Source organism: Thalassophryne amazonica, chromosome 8, assembly GCF_902500255.1.
Source record: "Thalassophryne amazonica chromosome 8, fThaAma1.1, whole genome shotgun sequence".
Lineage (NCBI taxonomy): Eukaryota > Metazoa > Chordata > Actinopteri > Batrachoidiformes > Batrachoididae > Thalassophryne > Thalassophryne amazonica.
Genome location: NC_047110.1, coordinates 39,209,602 through 39,230,294, shown reverse-complemented (window position 1 = coordinate 39,230,294; position 20,693 = coordinate 39,209,602). Strand labels below are relative to the sequence as shown.

The 20,693-nt window shown below is 44.4% G+C and overlaps 1 protein-coding gene across 1 annotated transcript in view; it reads right to left on the bottom strand.

Annotated features, from left to right (window-relative positions):
- Positions 1–6,067: 6,067 nt before the first annotated feature.
- fbln1 (fibulin 1) overlaps positions 6,068–20,693 on the bottom strand; it is a 119,390-nt gene continuing 104,764 nt past the window's right edge. The window contains exon 17 of the mRNA XM_034176028.1: positions 6,068–6,690. Within this exon, the coding sequence (XP_034031919.1) occupies positions 6,551–6,690 (140 nt within the window). The 3' untranslated portion in view covers positions 6,068–6,550. The remainder of the gene's footprint in view (positions 6,691–20,693) is intronic.

Below are 20,693 nucleotides of genomic sequence, written 5' to 3'. Positions count from 1 at the left end.
TGTTGGAGAGATTCTTTATCCAATTTTCCCTGTTGTCACCAATTTGTCTGGGTGTATCTTTCAATCAATCAATCAATCAATTTTTTTTATATAGCGCCAAATCACAACAAACAGTTGCCCCAAGGCACTTTATATTGTAAGGTAAGGCCATACAATAATTATGTAAAACCCCAAAGGTCAAAACGACCCCCTGTGAGCAAGCACTTGGCTACAGTGGGAAGGAAAAACTCCCTTTTAACAGGAAGAAACCTCCAGCAGAACCAGGCTCAGGGAGGGGCAGTCTTCTGCTGGGACTGGTTGGGGCTGAGGGAGAGAACCAGGAAAAAGACATGCTGTGGAGGGGAGCAGAGATCGATCACTAATGATTAAATGCAGAGTGGTGCATACAGAGCAAAAAGAGAAAGAAACAGTGCATCATGGGAACCCCCCAGCAGTCTACGTCTATAGCAGCATAACTAAGGGATGGTTCAGGGTCACCTGATCCAGCCCTAACTATAAGCTTTAGCAAAAAGGAAAGTTTTAAGCCTAATCTTAAAAGTAGAGAGGGTGTCTGTCTCCCTGATCTGAATTGGGAGCTGGTTCCACAGGAGAGGAGCCTGAAAGCTGAAGGCTCTGCCTCCCATTCTGCTCTTACAAACCCTAGGAACTACAAGTAAGCCTGCAGTCTGAGAGCGAAGCGCTCTATTGGGGTGATATGGTACTACAAGGTCCCTAAGATAAGATGGGACCTGATTATTCAAAACCTTATAAGTAAGAAGAAGAATTTTAAATTCTATTCTAGAATTAACAGGAAGCCAATGAAGAGAGGCCAATATGGGTGAGATATGCTCTCTCCTTCTAGTCCCCGTCAGTACTCTAGCTGCAGCATTTTGAATTAACTGAAGGCTTTTTAGGGAACTTTTAGGACAACCTGATAATAATGAATTACAATAGTCCAGCCTAGAGGAAATAAATGCATGAATTAGTTTTTCAGCATCACTCTGAGACAAGACCTTTCTGATTTTAGAGATATTGCGTAAATGCAAAAAAGCAGTCCTACATATTTGTTTAATATGCGCTTTGAATGACATATCCTGATCAAAAATGACTCCAAGATTTCTCACAGTATTACTAGAGGTCAGAGTAATGCCATCCAGAGTAAGGATCTGGTTAGACACCATGTTTCTAAGATTTGTGGGGCCAAGTACAATAACTTCAGTTTTATCTGAGTTTAAAAGCAGGAAATTAGAGGTCATCCATGTCTTTATGTCTGTAAGACAATCCTGCAGTTTAGCTAATTGGTGTGTGTCCTCTGGCTTCATGGATAGATAAAGCTGGGTATCATCTGCGTAACAATGAAAATTTAAGCAATACCGTCTAATAATACTGCCTAAGGGAAGCATGTATAAAGTGAATAAAATTGGTCCTAGCACAGAACCTTGTGGAACTGCATAATTAACTTTAGTCTGTGAAGAAGATTCCCCATTTACATGAACAAATTGTAATCTATTAGACAAATATGATTCAAACCACCGCAGCGCAGTACCTTTAATACCTATGGCATGCTCTAATCTCTGTAATAAAATTTTATGGTCAACAGTATCAAAAGCAGCACTGAGGTCTAACAGAACAAGCACAGAGATGAGTCCACTGTCCGAGGCCATAAGAAGATCATTTGTAACCTTCACTAATGCTGTTTCTGTACTATGATGAATTCTAAAACCTGACTGAAACTCTTCAAATAGACCATTCCTCTGCAGATGATCAGTTAGCTGTTTTACAACTACCCTTTCAAGAATTTTTGAGAGAAAAGGAAGGTTGGAGATTGGCCTATAATTAGCTAAGATAGCTGGGTCAAGTGATGGCTTTTTAAGTAATGGTTTAATTACTGCCACCTTAAAAGCCTGTGGTACATAGCCAACTAACAAAGATAGATTGATCATATTTAAGATCGAAGCATTAAATAATGGTAGGGCTTCCTTGAGCAGCCTGGTAGGAATGGGGTCTAATAAACATGTTGATGGTTTGGATGAAGTAACTAATGAGAATAACTCAGACAGAACAATCGGAGAGAAAGAGTCTAACCAAATACCGGCATCACTGAAAGCAGCCAAAGATAACGATACGTCTTTGGGATGGTTATGAGTAATTTTTTCTCTAATAGTTAAAATTTTGTTAGCAAAGAAAGTCATGAAGTCATTACTAGTTAAAGTTAATGGAATACTCAGCTCAATAGAGCTCTGACTCTTTGTCAGCCTGGCTACAGTGCTGAAAAGAAACCTGGGGTTGTTCTTATTTTCTTCAATTAGTGATGAGTAGAAAGATGTCCTAGCTTTACGGAGGGCTTTTTTATAGAGCAACAGACTCTTTTTCCAGGCTAAGTGAAGATCTTCTAAATTAGTGAGACGCCATTTCCTCTCCAACTTACGGGTTATCTGCTTTAAGCTACGAGTTTGTGAGTTATACCACGGAGTCAGACACTTCTGATTTAAAGCTCTCTTTTTCAGAGGAGCTACAGCATCCAAAGTTGTCTTCAATGAGGATGTAAAACTATTGACGAGATACTCTATCTCCCTTACAGAGTTTAGGTAGCTACTCTGCACTGTGTTGGTATATGGCATTAGAGAACATAAAGAAGGAATCATATCCTTAAACCTAGTTACAGCGCTTTCTGAAAGACTTCTAGTGTAATGAAACTTATTCCCCACTGCTGGGTAGTCCATCAGAGTAAATGTAAATGTTATTAAGAAATGATCAGACAGAAGGGAGTTTTCAGGGAATACTGTTAAGTCTTCTATTTCCATACCATAAGTCAGAACAAGATCTAAGATATGATTAAAGTGGTGGGTGGACTCATTTACTTTTTGAGCAAAGCCAATAGAGTCTAATAATAGATTAAATGCAGTGTTGAGGCTGTCATTCTCAGCATCTGTGTGGATGTTAAAATCGCCCACTATAATTATCTTATCTGAGCTAAGCACTAAGTCAGACAAAAGGTCTGAAAATTCACAGAGAAACTCACAGTAACGACCAGGTGGACGATAGATAATAACAAATAAAACTGTTTTTGGGACTTCCAATTTGGATGGACAAGACTAAGAGACAAGCTTTCAAATGAATTAAAGCTCTGTCTGGGTTTTGGATTAATTAATAAGCTGGAATGGAAGATTGCTGCTAATCCTCCACCCCGGCCCGTGCTACGAGCATTCTGACAGTTAGTGTGACTCGGGGGTGTTGACTCATTTAAACTAACATATTCATCCTGCTGTAACCAGGTTTCTGTTAGGCAGAATAAATCAATATGTTGATCAATTATTATATCATTTACCAACAGGGACTTAGAAGAGAGAGACCTAATGTTTAATAGACCACATTTAACTGTTTTAGTCTGTGGTGCAGTTGAAGGTGCTATATTATTTTTTCTTTTTGAATTTTTATGCTTAAATAGATTTTTGCTGGTTATTGGTAGTCTGGGAGCAGGCACCGTCTCTACGGGGATGGGGTAATGAGGGGATGGCAGGGGGAGAGAAGCTGCAGAGAGGTGTGTAAGACTACAACTCTGCTTCCTGGTCCCAACCCTGGATAGTCACGGTTTGGAGGATTTAAGAAAATTGGCCAGATTTCTAGAAATGAGAGCTGCTCCATCCAAAGTAGGATGGATGCCGTCTCTCCTAACAAGACCAGGTTTTCCCCAGAAGCTTTGCCAATTATCTATGAAGCCCACCTCATTTTTTGGACACCACTCAGACAGCCAGCAATTCAGGGAGAACATGCGGCTAAACATGTCACTCCCGGTCCGATTGGGGAGGGGCCCAGAGAAAACTACAGAGTCCGACATTGTTTTTGCAAAGTTACACACCGATTTAATGTTAATTTTAGTGACCTCCGATTGGCGTAACCGGGTGTCATTACTGCCGACGTGAATTACAATCTTACCAAATTTACGCTTAGCCTTAGCCAGCAGTTTCAAATTTCCTTCAATGTCGCCTGCTCTGGCCCCCGGAAGACAATTGACTATGGTTGCTGGTGTCGCTAACTTCACATTTCTCAAAACAGAGTCGCCAATAACCAGAGTTTGATCCTCGGCGGGTGTGTCGTCGAGTGGGGAAAAACGGTTAGAGATGTGAACGGGTTGGCGGTGTACACGGGGCTTCTGTTTAGGGCTACGCTTCCTCCTCACAGTCACCCAGTCAGCCTGCTTTCCCGGCTGCTCGGGATCTGCCAGGGGGGAACTAACGGCGGCTAAGCTACCTTGGTCCGCACCGACTACAGGGGCCTTGCTAGCTGTAGAATTTTCCACGGTGCGGAGCCGAGTCTCCAATTCGCCCAGCCTGGCCTCCAAAGCTACGAATAAGCTACACTTATTACAAGTACCATTACTGCTAAAGGAGGCCGAGGAATAACTAAACATTTCACACCCAGAGCAGAAAAGTGCGGGAGAGACAGGAGAAGCCGCCATGCTAAATCGGCTAAGAGCTAGTAGCTACGCTAAGCTAGCGGATTCCTAAAAACACGCAAAGTGAATAATGTGTAAATAATTTAGAGGTGATTCAGCAGAAGGAGTGCTTTAGTTAAGGCACGTAAAGATTACACTGGGAAACAAATCGTAATCTAGATAACTAGATCAATCTAACTGCGCAGATTAAACAGCTAACAGATACAGCAAAACACCGCTGTGCTCCGGAACAGGAAGTGATACAATACCGCAGTGAGAGCCAACCACCAGTAGAGGCAAGCAAGAGTATCTTTAAAAATACTCCCACTGAAAGTACGCCTTTTCTGCACTAAAAGGTTGTGAAACTTACTGATTTGCCGCTCCTTACTTTTTAAATGCTCAGCCATTTGAATTTTAACTATGAATTTTGTGATCTTATTATGGGCCTCTTCCCCCACTAAGGTTTCTAACATTTTGTGCAGACTATCCAGATTATTTTGGAGGTCTAATATTTTAAAATGAAGCCTTCTAATTCTAAGACCCAAAATCCTCCTAAGGTAACTGTGCTGGATCTTTTCTGCTGTGTGACCTGCTTCCAGTGCCTTTTGCTTCATGCATTTGGGAATAACATTGTTTTGTTTGCATCTCAGGTTGAATCTTAAGTGGTTTCTAAAGTTAGTTATCTTTTTAGCAGTCTTTTCCAGCTTACGTACCAGTGCCAGGGCCTCATGCCCACAGTTGGTCGCAATGTTTCTGTGTAGGCTCTCAGTTGTCCAGGCGGTATCCATAGTAGAGAAGCTTGAATCTTCGACTGGACTGGGTTGCTTGATGCGAGGACGTTTCGCTTCAAATCGCAGAAGCTTCCTCAGCTAAAATTCTTGCTCTGGAAGTCTGACTTCTGTCTGACTCTTGTAGAGAAGAATAAAACAGAAGCCAACAAAAGCTGGAGTTTTAAACGAAAGTTTTGGAGTTTTGAAGCGAAATGTCCTCGCGTCAAGCAACCCAGTACAGTCGAAGATTCAAGCTTCTCTACAATAAAGTAACTAGTAATCTCTCTTGGTTATTTTTAAGATTTAGTACTCAGAAATGTAACTATTAGTTACTTTGCTGATTAGTTATTTTGCTGATTACTCAATCTTAAGAGTAACCAAGTTAGATTACGAGATTAGATTATTTTATTAGATACATTACTTATTAGTTCCAAGTTGTCGGCAGTTGTTAATAAAGTTAAGTAATGAAGTAACTGTATAAAGCAACTAAAAAGTAGCTAAAAAAGTAAGTTTTGTAAGTAACTGTGGCAACACTGGCCATGAGATGTGGTTGGGTAAAACAAACAATGCATTCATTATCATACAGCTTCTGTATGCTCCAAACAGAAGATTTTTGTGCATATGCCTGTAAAACCTATGTCATTTTGTATAATTTAGAAATGCCACATTTTGAAAATATAAAAATGTTAAATATATGTCCATTTCATGAACCCATAAGTATAAATTTTGAAAAAGCCAAATCATTGCTGTTCCATTTGCTACCAAGAACTAAGTTATACATAATTACTGTAACTTATAACTATAACTTGTAACGTCAGTGTGACTCGAATGCTTATAATTTCATAAAATATTTTGTTGAATTACTAAACACATATGCACAAACTGTAGCTAAAATAGTGTTTATTCCATACAAATAAAATACATTAACCAATGCATAAAACATGAAAGTACGGCAAAACTGAGTGTGAATGCTACAAAAACAAGGCTTACAATGTCATGAGAGACTATTGTTAGATTTGACCATCATATCATCACTTGCTTTTCTAAAGGCATGCACCATCTGTTTCAAACACACTTTGGATATATTATTTCTTGTCTGTCTTTTAAGAATAAAGGTAGTTTTTTGTTTTTTTTACTTTTATATATTTGTTAAATTTGTTGACCTGTGTTATGCCAGATGCAACGCTGGAGTGCATTTCAGGCTTAATGTTTTAGCATGCTCTTATTAGAAGCAACATGTTGCTTGCCAGGTTGAAGGTAAACAGAAATATAACTTTAACTCATTCCAAGATTGCTCTTTCTCATTGATCGAACATAATCAATGTGTACAGTATTAACAATGTTGGTACAACGTGACACTGGAGTCTCAGAACCAGAATTCGGAGACAAACACATGGACGTTGATGATGTTCTGGTGGGAGACCCCCTGGTTTGACAGGTTTGTCATTGACAACTTCAGCACAGTATGCAATGGACCAATCAGAGGGTTCACCTGCCGCACAACACCTATAGGAAACAAAGAAATATGAACAACAAAGAGTCAATACCGTCACATCTCTATGATATACTACTATAATCCATGTGGATTACACTGCAGAGAAACATTTGGTCACTGTCTTTGGTTGGTTTTCACAAACATGCCATTTGTGAGATTTGCCATTTCTTCACAATTACAGTACATTCATAATTGATACAGCATATCAGCATACTCTGCAGAACCCTTCAGGATAATGACATGTTCCTCTAAATTGGATTTAAAATGTCACAGTGTGATGATGTTCAGTTCAGTAGACTATTCCGTAGTCATCAAGAAAAAAAAACAACTGGAAAGTCATGCTGGTCAAACACAACTCCTTGACCATGGTGCCAATATTGTTGTGCAGCTCAAGGAGTCCTCAAAGGAAAAATATTGTAGTATCGTGTTTATATTCAGTTTCACAATCTGCACCCAGCTTCTCCAGACAAAAGAATCAAGATGAAATGTCTCACTTAAGCCTATATGATTATACATTAGCACTGCCCTCATGTGGTTCAGAGATGGGTTCATGTTTTTGACTGCAGTTGGAGTGGCAGGTCTGTGCATCACCTGCAGACCTGTATGTAGATTTGACATCATACTGAAACTGAGTAAGAATTTGAAGTTTTTTACTTGTCAAATGTACAGTTTATTTATATCTGTGTGACAACCACTCACATTTTGGGAGTTATTTTGTAGGAATAGCACATTTGCAGTCATTAACTGCCTCACTGCTGTTCAGAGTTAAATGCCTACATCAAAAGGAGTGGAGTCTTTATGACTTCAGCTCATATGTTATGTTATCTGCTTGTGTTGGTTGTATTAATTCTAGGGTGGAGTCTTACTCCAGCCTGTGACTGTTAAAGCAACTTATTTTTCTATTGTGACAAATTACAACATAGTTTGTCGCAATGTGCTTCACAAGGGTGCAGTTTAACTTTACACCCCCCCCCCCCCCCCCCCCAGCAATCATGTAGGCAACAGTGGTAAGGAAAAATACAAAATTTTACTCACAACACCCCATAAAGACATGTAAAGGTTTGTTTTTTTTATTTTACAAATTTATTAAAAATAAAACACTAAGGGCCCCTTCGCACATAGTATGAATAAGTACAACTCAGGGCAACTCACGACAGAACAGCTCGTATGAGTGAACCACGAATAACATCGAGCTGATGGGCAGGTGTGCACTATGCATGCGGAAACACAGTCTGAGCAGCTGCTGTGAAAATAAAAAAATAAAAAAATACATGGGATCCATGGGATTCAAGCCTGCACTTTCCAAAAGCTCTGATTGCCAGTCAGAAACTTTACCACTGAGCTACCATCACTGTCCTGTGAAAGGTGTGGGAAAATGCCTGATATCAAGAAGGACATGGACGTATTAAAAAAATAAAACCACACACCATATAAAAACACCGCATTTTATTGAATCCCTCTTATCAAGCGGGCAATACAAGTATGATTCGTCTGTTCCTCTGTAGAGGACCTATGGTCACAGATGTACAGTGATGAAATGACATGAATGAGAAGCAGTGCGCTCTTATCATGCCCACATCTACTGTCGGCATGTCCAGCCCAGCCCGTGCGCATGTCCTGCTCGACACGAGTGTCTTGTGGACTGCACGCCGCAGGACAGACACTGCATCATGTGGAACAGAGCTCATGCGAGTGGTGTGACATTCAGATTTCCCGCTGCGTGTTATGATCTGACGGTCTGGATCACCTGGGGTAGCCTGTCAATGTGCGCACTCTTGCTGCAGCCCATTGCAACAGCGATATATGTTTTATGTATGTCCACTTGATGACAGCAAGCAGACACATGCGCGTCACAGTGGGCCTGGTTTTGTCTGAAAAATGACACCTGAAATTCACGCCAAAGAGTTCAGTCTTTGTCTCATCAGAGCAGAGTTTGTTTCTCATGGCCTGAGAGTCCTTCAGGTGTCTTTTAGCAAACCTGAGGTGGGCTGCCATGTGCCTTTTGCTAAGGAATGGCTTCCGTCTGGCCACTCTACCATACAGGCCTAATTGATGGATTGATGCAGAGATGGTTATCCTTCTGGAAGCTCCTCCTCTCTCCATAGAGGAATGCTGGAGGTCTGACAGAGTGACCATCAGGTTTTTGGTCACTTCCCTGACTAAAGCCCTTCTCAACTGATTGCTCAGTTTAGACAGGCAGCCAGCTATATGAGGAATCCTGATGCATCTGAACGGCTTCCATTTATGGATGTTGGAGGCCACTGTGCTTATTGGGACCTTCAAAGCAGCAGAAATGTTTCTGTACCCTTCCCCACATTTGTGCTTCGAGACAATCATGTCTCAGAAGCCTACAAACAATTCCTTTGACTTCATGCTTGATTTATGCTCTGACATGCACTATCAACTGTGGGACCTTATATGTAGGCAGGTGTGTGCCTTTCCAAATTCAATTTATTTCATTTATACAGTGCCAGTTCACAATAAAGCTGCCTCAAGGGGCTTCACGTGAGTAAGGGCTAACCTTTTCCAACACCTAGAGCAAGCATACAACCAGCAGTGTCAAGGAAAAACTCCTTCTGATGAGGTTGAGGAAGAAACAAATCAAGTCCAATCAACTGAATTTACCCAACCTGGTCTCATGGCAAGTCGGTCTTAAGCAGCACGAAATATACATTAATCTATTGGTTCGGGATATTGTGACAAAAAGGGCCTCATTTTCGTCACGGCAGCACAAATTCATTCTCATTCATTCCCTGATGGCTGCACGAAATTAAAAGTGAGGTGGGGGGGGGGGTGTCAGGGTGATTATGGTTAGGGTGGGGGGATGGAGTAAGATTAGGTTATGGTTAAGGTTAGGGTTGGGGGTAGGAGTAGGGTTAGGAATAGTGAGTTAAAAAAAGCTCCGTTACGAAAATTTCATTAATTTCGCCACGGGAGCATGAAAGAAAAAAAAAACATTAGACTGGGCTGATTTACCACAGGTGGCCTCCATTTAACATGTAGAAACATCTCAAGGATGATCAGTGGAAACAGAATGCACCTGAGCTCAAGTTTGAGCTTCATGGCAAAGGGTGTGAATGCTTATGTACATGTGATTCATTCTTTTTTTATTTTAAATAAATTTGCAAAAATCTAAAAAATACTGTTTTCACATTGTCATTATGGGTTATTGTGTCTAGAATCTTGAGGAAAAAATGAATTTCATCCGTTTTGGAACAAGGCTGTAACACAATATGGAAGAAGTAGTGCTGTGAATACTTTCTGGATGCACTGTATACACACACACACAGACACACACACACACACGCACACACACACACACCAGCTACTTTATTAGGTTCACGTTGCTTGTACCAGGTTGGACCCCCTTTTGCAATAAGAACTACCTTAATTCTTCATGGCATAGATTCAACAAGGTGTTGGAAACATTCCTCAGAGATTTTGGTCCATATTGACATGATGGTATCATGCAGTCACCCATTTAACTAGTCTACTCACTCTCCTCTGACCACTCACACCAACAAGGCATTTTCGCCCACACAACTGCCTCTCATTGGATATCTCCTCTTTTTTGGACCATTCTCTGTAAAGCCCAGAGATGGTTGTGCGTGAAAATCCCAGTAGATCAGCAGTTTCTGAAATATTCAGAAACGCTTGTCTGGCACCAAAAACTGTGCCACTTTCAAAGTCACTTAAATCTCCTTTCTTTACCATTCTGATGCTCGGGTTGAACTTCAACAAGTCGTCTTCACCACCTCCAGATGCCTAAATGCACTGAATTACTGCCATGTGACTGACTGATTAGCTACTTGTGTTAACAAGAAATTGAACAGGTGTACCTAATAAAAGTCATTTCATTGACTTGAGGAGGCAACGACCATATGCAGTGGTGTGCAGTAATTGTGCATTGGGGTGCTGGTGAAGATTCGCATGTCTCAGCATATCACCCTGCCAAGGCACACAGCTCATTGCTCTAGTAAAAGCACCGTGGAGGTTCACGCATAGGCAGTCTGGAGTATTCGTTGCATAGCGGTACCAGACCGCACACACCATGCAGCCATCTATTTTATTGATTTTATTTGTACAGATGGCTTTGATATTATTTCGGCAGTACATATTGTAATACATAATATCCACATACATAGGGATTGGGCAGTTCAGTTATGTTGATGATGCCAGGCTACAACCTCACTCACTCACTCATCTTCAACCGCTTACACCAATTAAGGGTCACGGGGGGCTGGAGCCTATCCCAGCAGTCACAGTGCGTGACGTGGGGTACACCCTGGACAGGACGCCAGTCCGTTGCAGGGCCACATATAGACAGACACATTCAGGCTATAATCTAAAAAAAATTAAATAAATTGCACATTGATGAGCACAGTGGTCAGTGTGTGTGCAGTTCAGACTCATTGTTTGCTGACCTCTTTGAGTCTCCTCTGGAAATATAATATACATCCATAATCCCATGAAAGGCATACCACACTCTTCAGGAGAACACATTTTTTCAGATGTTAACACATACTTCAGCTTTGTAATGTGTTGTACCACATATGCACACTGTGAGCACATGGCGCTGCATTCAGTACTGCTTGTAATCAACAGTGATGTCAATCAATCAATCAATCAATCAATCAATTTTTTTATATAGCGCCAAATCACAACAAACAGTTGCCCCAAGGCGCTTTATATTGTAAGGCAAGGCCATACAATAATTATGTAAAACCCCAACGGTCAAAACGACCCCCTGTGAGCAAGCACTTGGCTACAGTGGGAAGGAAAAACTCCCTTTTAACAGGAAGAAACCTCCAGCAGAACCAGGCTCAGGGAGGGGCAGTCTTCTGCTGGGACTGGTTGGGGCTGAGGGAGAGAACCAGGAAAAAGACATGCTGTGGAGGGGAGCAGAGATCGATCACTAATGATTAAATGCAGAGTGGTGCATACAGAGCAAAAAGAGAAAGAAACAGTGCATCATGGGAACCCCCCAGCAGTCTACGTCTATAGCAGCATAACTAAGGGATGGTTCAGGGTCACCTGATCCAGCCCTAACTATAAGCTTTAGCAAAAAGGAAAGTTTTAAGCCTAATCTTAAAAGTAGAGAGGGTGTCTGTCTCCCTGATCTGAATTGGGAGCTGGTTCCACAGGAGAGGAGCCTGAAAGCTGAAGGCTCTGCCTCCCATTCTACTCTTACAAACCCTAGGAACTACAAGTAAGCCTGCAGTCTGAGAGCGAAGCGCTCTATTGGGGTGATATGGTACTACGAGGTCCCTAAGATAAGATGGGACCTGATTATTCAAAACCTTATAAGTAAGAAGAAGAATTTTAAATTCTATTCTAGAATTAACAGGAAGCCAATGAAGAGAGGCCAATATGGGTGAGATATGCTCTCTCCTTCTAGTCCCCGTCAGTACTCTAGCTGCAGCATTTTGAATTAACTGAAGGCTTTTTAGGGAACTTTTAGGACAACCTGATAATAATGAATTACAATAGTCCAGCCTAGAGGAAATAAATGCATGAATTAGTTTTTCAGCATCACTCTGAGACAAGACCTTTCTGATTTTAGAGATATTGCGTAAATGCAAAAAGGCAGTCCTACATATTTGTTTAATATGCGCTTTGAATGACATATCCTGATCAAAAATGACTCCAAGATTTCTCACAGTATTACTAGAGGTCAGGGTAATGCCATCCAGAGTAAGGATCTGGTTAGACACCATGTTTCTAAGATTTGTGGGGCCAAGTACAATAACTTCAGTTTTATCTGAGTTTAAAAGCAGGAAATTAGAGGTCATCCATGTCTTTATGTCTGTAAGACAATCCTGCAGTTTAGCTAATTGGTGTGTGTCCTCTGGCTTCATGGATAGATAAAGCTGGGTATCATCTGCGTAACAATGAAAATTTAAGCAATACCGTCTAATAATACTGCCTAAGGGAAGCATGTATAAAGTGAATAAAATTGGTCCTAGCACAGAACCTTGTGGAACTCCATAATTAACTTTAGTCTGTGAAGAAGATTCCCCATTTACATGAACAAATTGTAATCTATTAGACAAATATGATTCAAACCACCGCAGCGCAGTGCCTTTAATACCTATGGCATGCTCTAATCTCTGTAATAAAATTTTATGGTCAACAGTATCAAAAGCAGCACTGAGGTCTAACAGAACAAGCACAGAGATGAGTCCACTGTCCGAGGCCATAAGAAGATCATTTGTAACCTTCACTAATGCTGTTTCTGTACTATGATGAATTCTAAAACCTGACTGAAACTCTTCAAATAGACCATTCCTCTGCAGATGATCAGTTAGCTGTTTTACAACTACCCTTTCAAGAATTTTTGAGAGAAAAGGAAGGTTGGAGATTGGCCTATAATTAGCTAAGATAGCTGGGTCAAGTGATGGCTTTTTAAGTAATGGTTTAATTACTGCCACCTTAAAAGCCTGTGGTACATAGCCAACTAACAAAGATAGATTGATCATATTTAAGATCAAAGCATTAAATAATGGTAGGGCTTCCTTGAGCAGCCTGGTAGGAATGGGGTCTAATAAACATGTTGATGGTTTGGATGAAGTAACTAATGAGAATAACTCATTATGATGTGGTGATAATTGTGTAACACAGAACTGCAGACTGCTGCTGTGGACAATCAGACCCAATTACTTCATATTTAGAATCAGAATGTCACTCTGTGCCAAAAAATCTGCAATAGGAAACTGGCATTATTCTCCTGTCGATCAAAATTGTGATAAAAGGTCTGGGTGGCCCCTGGAAGAATTTCAGATTTCAAAGTCGGCCCCAGGTGTTTGTTGCTATCATGTCTTGTGGTTGTATTACATTGGAGAATGTTGAAATTTAATAAGAGTGCTGAAAATCTAACAAAATATCAGCACTATTCTTTACAATCTGGATTTTGTTTCATTCTATTTTCCACCTTCTCTTCTCCCCATGGACACAGTCTGTCACGCCCAAACAGATGGGCACATAAATATACCACAGCAGTATATTACTGAATGGTCCTGGAATTCATTGGGTGCTCTTTTTAAGTGAACATGTGATTACAGCCGGAAAAAAGTCACTGTTTACATAGGCTGTCAGCGAGCCTCTTTTCAGCCGACGACCGCTGTGACATTTCAGCTTTGGCCTGTCTGAGCAGCCAGAGCGCAATCACCGTCCTCCTGTCACACCTTCAACGGGTCTCCTCGTTCTCTTAGCCTTGTCCGTAAAGGGTTTCAAGTTCCTCACCAAACCACAGTCTGATGACTCAAAGGTTTATTCCAACATGGATCATAATGACAACAGTCCAATCTGAATAATGAAGCTCCTTTGTGTGGTGGCTGCAAAGCAGCAGAAAAAAACGATTAGGTCACATTCGCCATGTGCCACCCGATGCATCCTTTGGGACATTGGTGTTGTCAGATGGTCTCTTACTTTCCTCCCTCTCTTCCTTTCTTGAGGGGGCCTGGTGTTTGTGGCATCATCGTCGTGGGCCACAAGGGTAAATGAGTCCCATGTGTTTGATGGAGGAGAGCAGTTGTAGTCACGCAACACAGGCATGGAGGCATCGGTCCAGGAATCCAACTTTAACTCTGGAAGGGGCAAGCTATAGGAGCTTGAACTGGTGTGTGTCTCTCTCGCTGTGTCACTTTCTCTTGCTCTCTCATCCCTCTCTGTGCTGAGTCTGTGGGCACACAGTAAACTCCAGAAGATTTTGAAGATAAGACCCGGGTGGAGTGTGGAATGGGGCCCACTCTTACCAGGGTTGCTCCCCTTGTTTGGTGTTTTCGTACTCTGTTCCGCAGTGACACCAGATAGAGGCAGGCTGCATTTTTATTATTTATTTTTTGAATGATGATCATTATAGTGTGACAAGTTAGAAAATACCTGCAATCATAATCATACTAAAGACAATAACTGAAGATATTTCAAGTTGGTTAGGATTATTCTTAATTTCTTTCTTTGATCAGTTGCAAGCACCCAAGTGTGTGTTCTGTTGCGTGGTATTTTCTTAATTTGACTGTGGTGTGTTTCATTCACCCTCTCTCTCCTCACAGTGAGGTGATGTTCTCTGGTTAGGTTTTTTCCCCACAGAGCACTCCAGTGGTTTCTCTGTTATTTTTCCACAGCACAGAGCAAGGTCCAGGTGTCCCTTTGGGTTTATTTTCAGTTTTGACGCGTCCCTCGTGTCTTTTTCCTCCTTTTGTGTTTTCTCTCTCATCCTCACAATGATCAAGTTTAATATTAGTTTCCTCATGATTCTGACCTTTGTTGTAATTCTTTGTTGTATAGTGTCTTCATGTACTGGTTCTTTTGTGTGTTAATCCTCAAAGCTATTGTGCCTTCGCATGAGCGCTTTTAATGGACTAGCATCCTTTAAAAAGCATTTTATTTCACGTCCCCTGCCAGATCATTGTGATTCCATCACGCTTTTGCATATCTCTTTGTGTTCCCAGTGAATGGGATCAATCTGTCCACTTGACAGGCAGCAACATATTTGCCTATTGCATAGCACACATCCAGTGTTCAGATATTCACATGTTTTGCCCGTTGTTACATATCTTGACTTAAATGTTTCAATCACCTGAAGGACCCTGTTGCATGTTGGGATTGCCATTGTGTTGCTGAGGGTCCCTTCACACATAGTGCGAATATGTACAACTCAGGGCAACACCCGTCAGAACAGCTCGCATGAGCGCACCACGAAACATCACACTGATGGGCAGGCGTGCACGATGCCGGTGCGATGGTTCATGCACACGGGAACACAATGCCAGCAGCAGTGCAGTGTAACCACATCGCACAGCTGCTGTGAAAATAAAAATAATAAATAAAAAATACATGTCACCCACAGGATTCTAACCCGCACTTGCCAAAAGCTCTGGTTGCCAGTCAGAAACTATACCACTCCACTACCATCGCTGTCCTGTGAAAGGTGCAGGAAACTACATGATATCAGGAAGGACATGGACATATTTAAAAAAAAATAATCAAACCACACACCATATAAAAACATTGCATAATTTGAATCCCTCTTATCAAGCGGGCGATACAAATATGATCCATCTGTTCCTCTGTAGATGATCCATGAGCACAGACATACAGTCATGAAATGACATGAATGCGAAGCAGTTCACTCGTCTTATCATGGCCACATCTGCTGGCGTGTGTCCAGCCTGCCCATGCACGTGTCCTGCCCGATACTCGTCTTGTGGACAGCGCAGGACTGACACCACGTCATGTGGAACAGAGCTCACATGTGTGACGTGACAGTCAGATCGCCCACTGCGTGTTATGATCTGACAGTCCGTTTTAACCTGGGGGCAGCCTGTCAATGGGCGGCAGTCCATTGCCACAGTGATATATGTTTTATTTATGTCCACGCGATGACAGCAAGCAGGCACACGTGCGTCACAGTGGGCAGGTGTTAGCCCATGTCTGTCCAAACACAGTACGTGTTGTTCAGCTGGGATGTACAGAACAACAGATCTCCATAGCCACTTCTGCCGGTGGCCACACCTCCTGTCAGTTCAGCGCACAGACCAAAGCTACACTCATGGGGCATTTAGCAAAATTTGACTGCTAGCATGACAATGATTGTCTGCTGACTGTTGTGTTAATGGGAATGGCCACACATTTTCTAAATGCCATGCGAGCAGTGTTAGATGATCATGCATGTCACCTGGAATTTGGCCGACACCTGCCGTGAGAGGGTTCGAGTGGCTCGCACAGTGCACATTCTGTCTTTCAGCCGTTGGTGTGCGCAAATAGTTGTAACAACAGATGTATGAGGCAGCTGTGATTTTACATGGTTGCACACGATTCCTGCTTCATGCGCACTTTATGTGCAAATCAACCAAATTTGCACTATGAGTGAAGGGGCCCTGACTGTTTGTCTTTGAACCTTGTTAATGCACCCGCTGTGTTCTTTAGAAGACTGTTGCTGGATAACCTGCCTTACTGTGTGCAGAACTTTGGCCTCGACTTCACTGTGAGTAATACTTACTGGATCTGGATCCTGGCACATTACAAGAATAATAAAATTGCTTGTTATTGTTTGAAGATTTAGGTTTATTGATTTTGTTATTGCTTTCGGGATTGGGTTGTTGTGTGGGCCGCTGAAGAGGAGGTACTGCTGGCCCACCAGCAGAGGGCACCCTGCCTGAAGTGCGGGCTTCAGGCACGAGAGGGCGTCAGAGCAACCGGGAGTGACAGCTGTCACTCATCAACAGCACCAGCTGTCACTCATCATCACCACATCACCATAAAAGCCGGGCAGCAACTCCACCTCGCTGCCGAGATATCATCTACTACTTAGGTAATATTCTCTGCTGTATCCAAACTGTGACTTACGTCTGATCTGTTTTGCAGCCGTTTTTTCTGTGGTGCACTCTGCTGGGTTGGCGTGTAGTGAGAGAAGCGACATCTTCGCCTCCATCCATCCAGATAAGTGGTAACAGGAGCTGCTAGTGTGTTCCTACTTCGGAGGTGGAGGTGCTCCCTCCTGGAGGAACTGTATCTGTGTGTGAGGATTTACTGGGTGTGAATCCACACACCCACCATTAACTGTCTCTGCTTCCTGCCAGCAGTACCAGGTCTGACTGCTGGAGATGGTGGTCACCAGGAGATTCAGGACTTGTCAGCTCCGGTGTTCTTCAGATCCGTTGGCGGTGGAAGCCGTGTGGGACCTGCCTCTTCTCTGGACGGATGTCTTCTATCCTCAAGCCTGCCCACACGTCACTTTTTGTATAATTGACTATCATTCTCAAACTGCATTTGTCTGTATTCCGTTGTGCACAATTTGCAACATTAAATTGTTATATTTTGGCTTATCCATTGTCCGTTCATTTATGCCCCCTGTTGTGGGTCCGTGTCACTACACTTTCCCAACAGGATATCTCGGCCAACGTCATGGATCTCGAGGGGCATCAACCATCAGATAAACCACCAATGAAAATGCTAGGTGCACAGGCGCCAGCAGGAGGCGTGTTAGGTGAGCTGCAGCAAATCTTAACCACCTTCACTGCTCGGTTGGACTTGGTAACCGAGCAGAACGTCATACTCAATCGGAGGATGGAGGCTCTCACCGCTCGGGTGGAAGCGCACGCACAGGGCGCTGCTGCAGCGCCTCCTCCTGCTGACCGAGTGCCAAATACAGACATTCCAGTGGTCGTTCAACGAACCCCCCCCCCGTCCCCTGAAGCATATATAAGCCCTCCGGAGCCATACGGAGGTTGTGTCGAGATGTGTGCAGACTTCTTAATGCAGTGTTCACTCATCTTTTCACAGCGTCCTGTCATGTATGCGTCAGATGCAAGCCGGGTGGCTTATGTAATAAATCTGCTTCGAGGAGGGGCACGCGCCTGGGCTACGGCGCTCTGGGAGCAGAATTCACGGCTCCTGGGCTACGGCGCTCTGGGAGCAGAATTCACGGCTCCTAACAACATATGCTGGGTTTGTGCGGGAGTTCAAGCAAGTGTTTGATCACCCCAATAGAGGCGAGACTGTTTCGAACGTGCTGCTGTCAATGAGACAGGGGCGTCGGAGTGCAGCCGAGTATGCAGTCGACTTCCGCATTGCGGCAGTGAGGTCCGGCTGGAATACTGTACCACTCCGCGCCGCCTTCGTAAATGGACTGTCTCTGGTCCTGAAGGAGCATCTGCTGGCTAAGGACGAACCGCGGGATTTTGACGGGCTTATCGACCTGGTTAGACAACCCACTAGAAGAACATCGTCGGGAGCGGGGCGAAGGGCGTGGCCGGGCACGAGCCGTCCCTCTTCCTTCTGGGTCCAACAGGGTGCTGCCGTCCCCACGCTCCACAGCCAGAGAGCTCCGTGTGGCAACAGCTCCCCCTGCTGACGAAGCTATGGACACAAGCAGGGCCAAAGTCAAATCAGATGACAGACAACGGAGGCTGGCCCGCGGCAAAGATCAGCAAAGATCTGGCACTCACTCTCCCCCCGCACAGGCCATACGATTGCGCCATTGATTTGATCCCGGGCGTTGAGTACCCGTCCAGCAGGCTGTACAACCTCTCACGTCCAGAACGCGAATCAAAGGAGACCTACATCCGGGACTCGTTAGCTGCCGGGTTGATCCGGAACTCCACCTCCCCGATGGGTGCAGGTTTCTTTTTTGTGGGCAAGAAGGACGCCGGACTCCGTCCATGCATCGACTACAGAGGGCTGAACGAAATTACGGTTCGCAACCGATACCCGTTACCCCTGTTGGATTCGGTGTTCACGCCCCTGCATGGAGCCCAAATATTCTCTAAATTGGATCTTAGGAATGCGTACCACCTGGTTCAGATCCGGACGGGAGACGAGTGGAAGACGGCATTTAACACCCCCTTAGGTCACTTTGAGTATCTGGTCATGCTGTTCGGCCTCACCAATGCGCCCGCGACGTTCCAAGCCTTGGTTAATGACGTCTTGCGGGACTTCCTGCATCGGTTTGTCTTCGTATATCTAGACGATATACTCATCTTCTCCCCGGATCCTGAGACCCATGTCCAGCATGTACATCAGGTCCTGCAGTGGTTGTTGGAGAACCGGCTGTTTGTAAAGGGCGAGAAGCGCGAGTTCCACCGCACTTCTTTGTCCTTCCTGGGGTTCATAATCTCCTCCAACTCCGTCGCCCCTGATCCGGCCAAGGTTGCGGCGGTGAGAGACTGGCCACAACCAACAAGCCGTAGGAAGCTGCAACAGTTCCTCGGCTTTGCAAATTTCTACAGCAGGTTCATTAAGGATTACAGTCAGGTGGTTAGTCCCTTGACAGCCCAGACCTCCTCCAAAGTTCCCTTCACCTGGTCGGATCGGTGCGAAGCCGCGTTTAGGGAGTTGAAACGCTGGTTCTCTACTGCGCCAGTTCTGGTGCAGCCCGATCCTAATTGCCAGTTTATAGTTGAAGTGGATGCCTCTGACTCAGGGATAGGAGCCGTGCTGTCCCAGAGCAGGGAGTCCGATAAGGTCCCCCACCCCTGTGCCTATTTTTCCCGCAGGTTGACCCCGGCTGAGCGAAACTATGATGTGGGCAATCGAGAACTCCTTGCGGTGAAAGAGGCTCTTGAGGAGTGGAGATACCTGTTGGAGGGAGCTGCGGTTCCATTCACGGTTTTCACGGACCATCGGAACCTGGAGTACATCCAGACCGCCAAGCGTCTGAACCCCAGGCAAGCCCACTGGTCATTGTTCTTCGGGCGTTTTGACTTCCAAATCACCTACCGCCCCGGGACCAAGAGCCAAAGATCCGATGCCTTTTCCTGGGTTCATGAAGAGGAGGTCAAAACCGAGCTGTCAGATCCCACGGAAACCATCATCCCCGAGTCCACTGTCGTGGCCACCCTCACCTGGGATGTGGAGAAGACCGTCCGGGAGGTCCTGGCATGGAACCTGGCCCCGGGAACTGGCCCAAAGGACAAGTTATACGTCCCACCAGAGGCCAGAGCTGCGGTCTTGGACTTCTGTCACTGTTCCAAGCTCTCCTGTCACCCAGGGGTGCAAAGAACTGTGGCAGTGGTCCGACAGCGCTTCTGGTGGGCGTCTATGGAAGCCGACATCTGGGAGTATGTCCAGGCCTGCACCACCTGCGCCAGGGGAAAAACCGACCACCAACAGGCACAGGGACTCCTCCAGCTGTTACCTGTGCCTCACCGCCCCTGGTCCCACATCGGCCTGGACTTCGTCACGGGCCTCCCGCTGTCCCAGGGCATGACCACCATCTTCACGATAGTGGACCGGTTCTCTAAGGCGGCCCACTTCGTGGCCCTCCCAAAGCTCCCGACGGCCCAGGAGACAGCAGACCTCCTGGTCCACCATGTCGTACGTCTGCATAGGATTCCATCTGACGTTGTCACCGACCGTGGTCTGCAGTTCTCCTCGCAAGTCTGCAGGAGTTTCTGTAGGGAACTGGGGGCCACCGTAAGCCTCTCGTCTGGGTACCATCCCCAGATGAACGGACAGGCAGAGCGGACCAACCAGGAGTTGGAGCAGGCTCTCCGCTGTGTGACCTCTGCACACC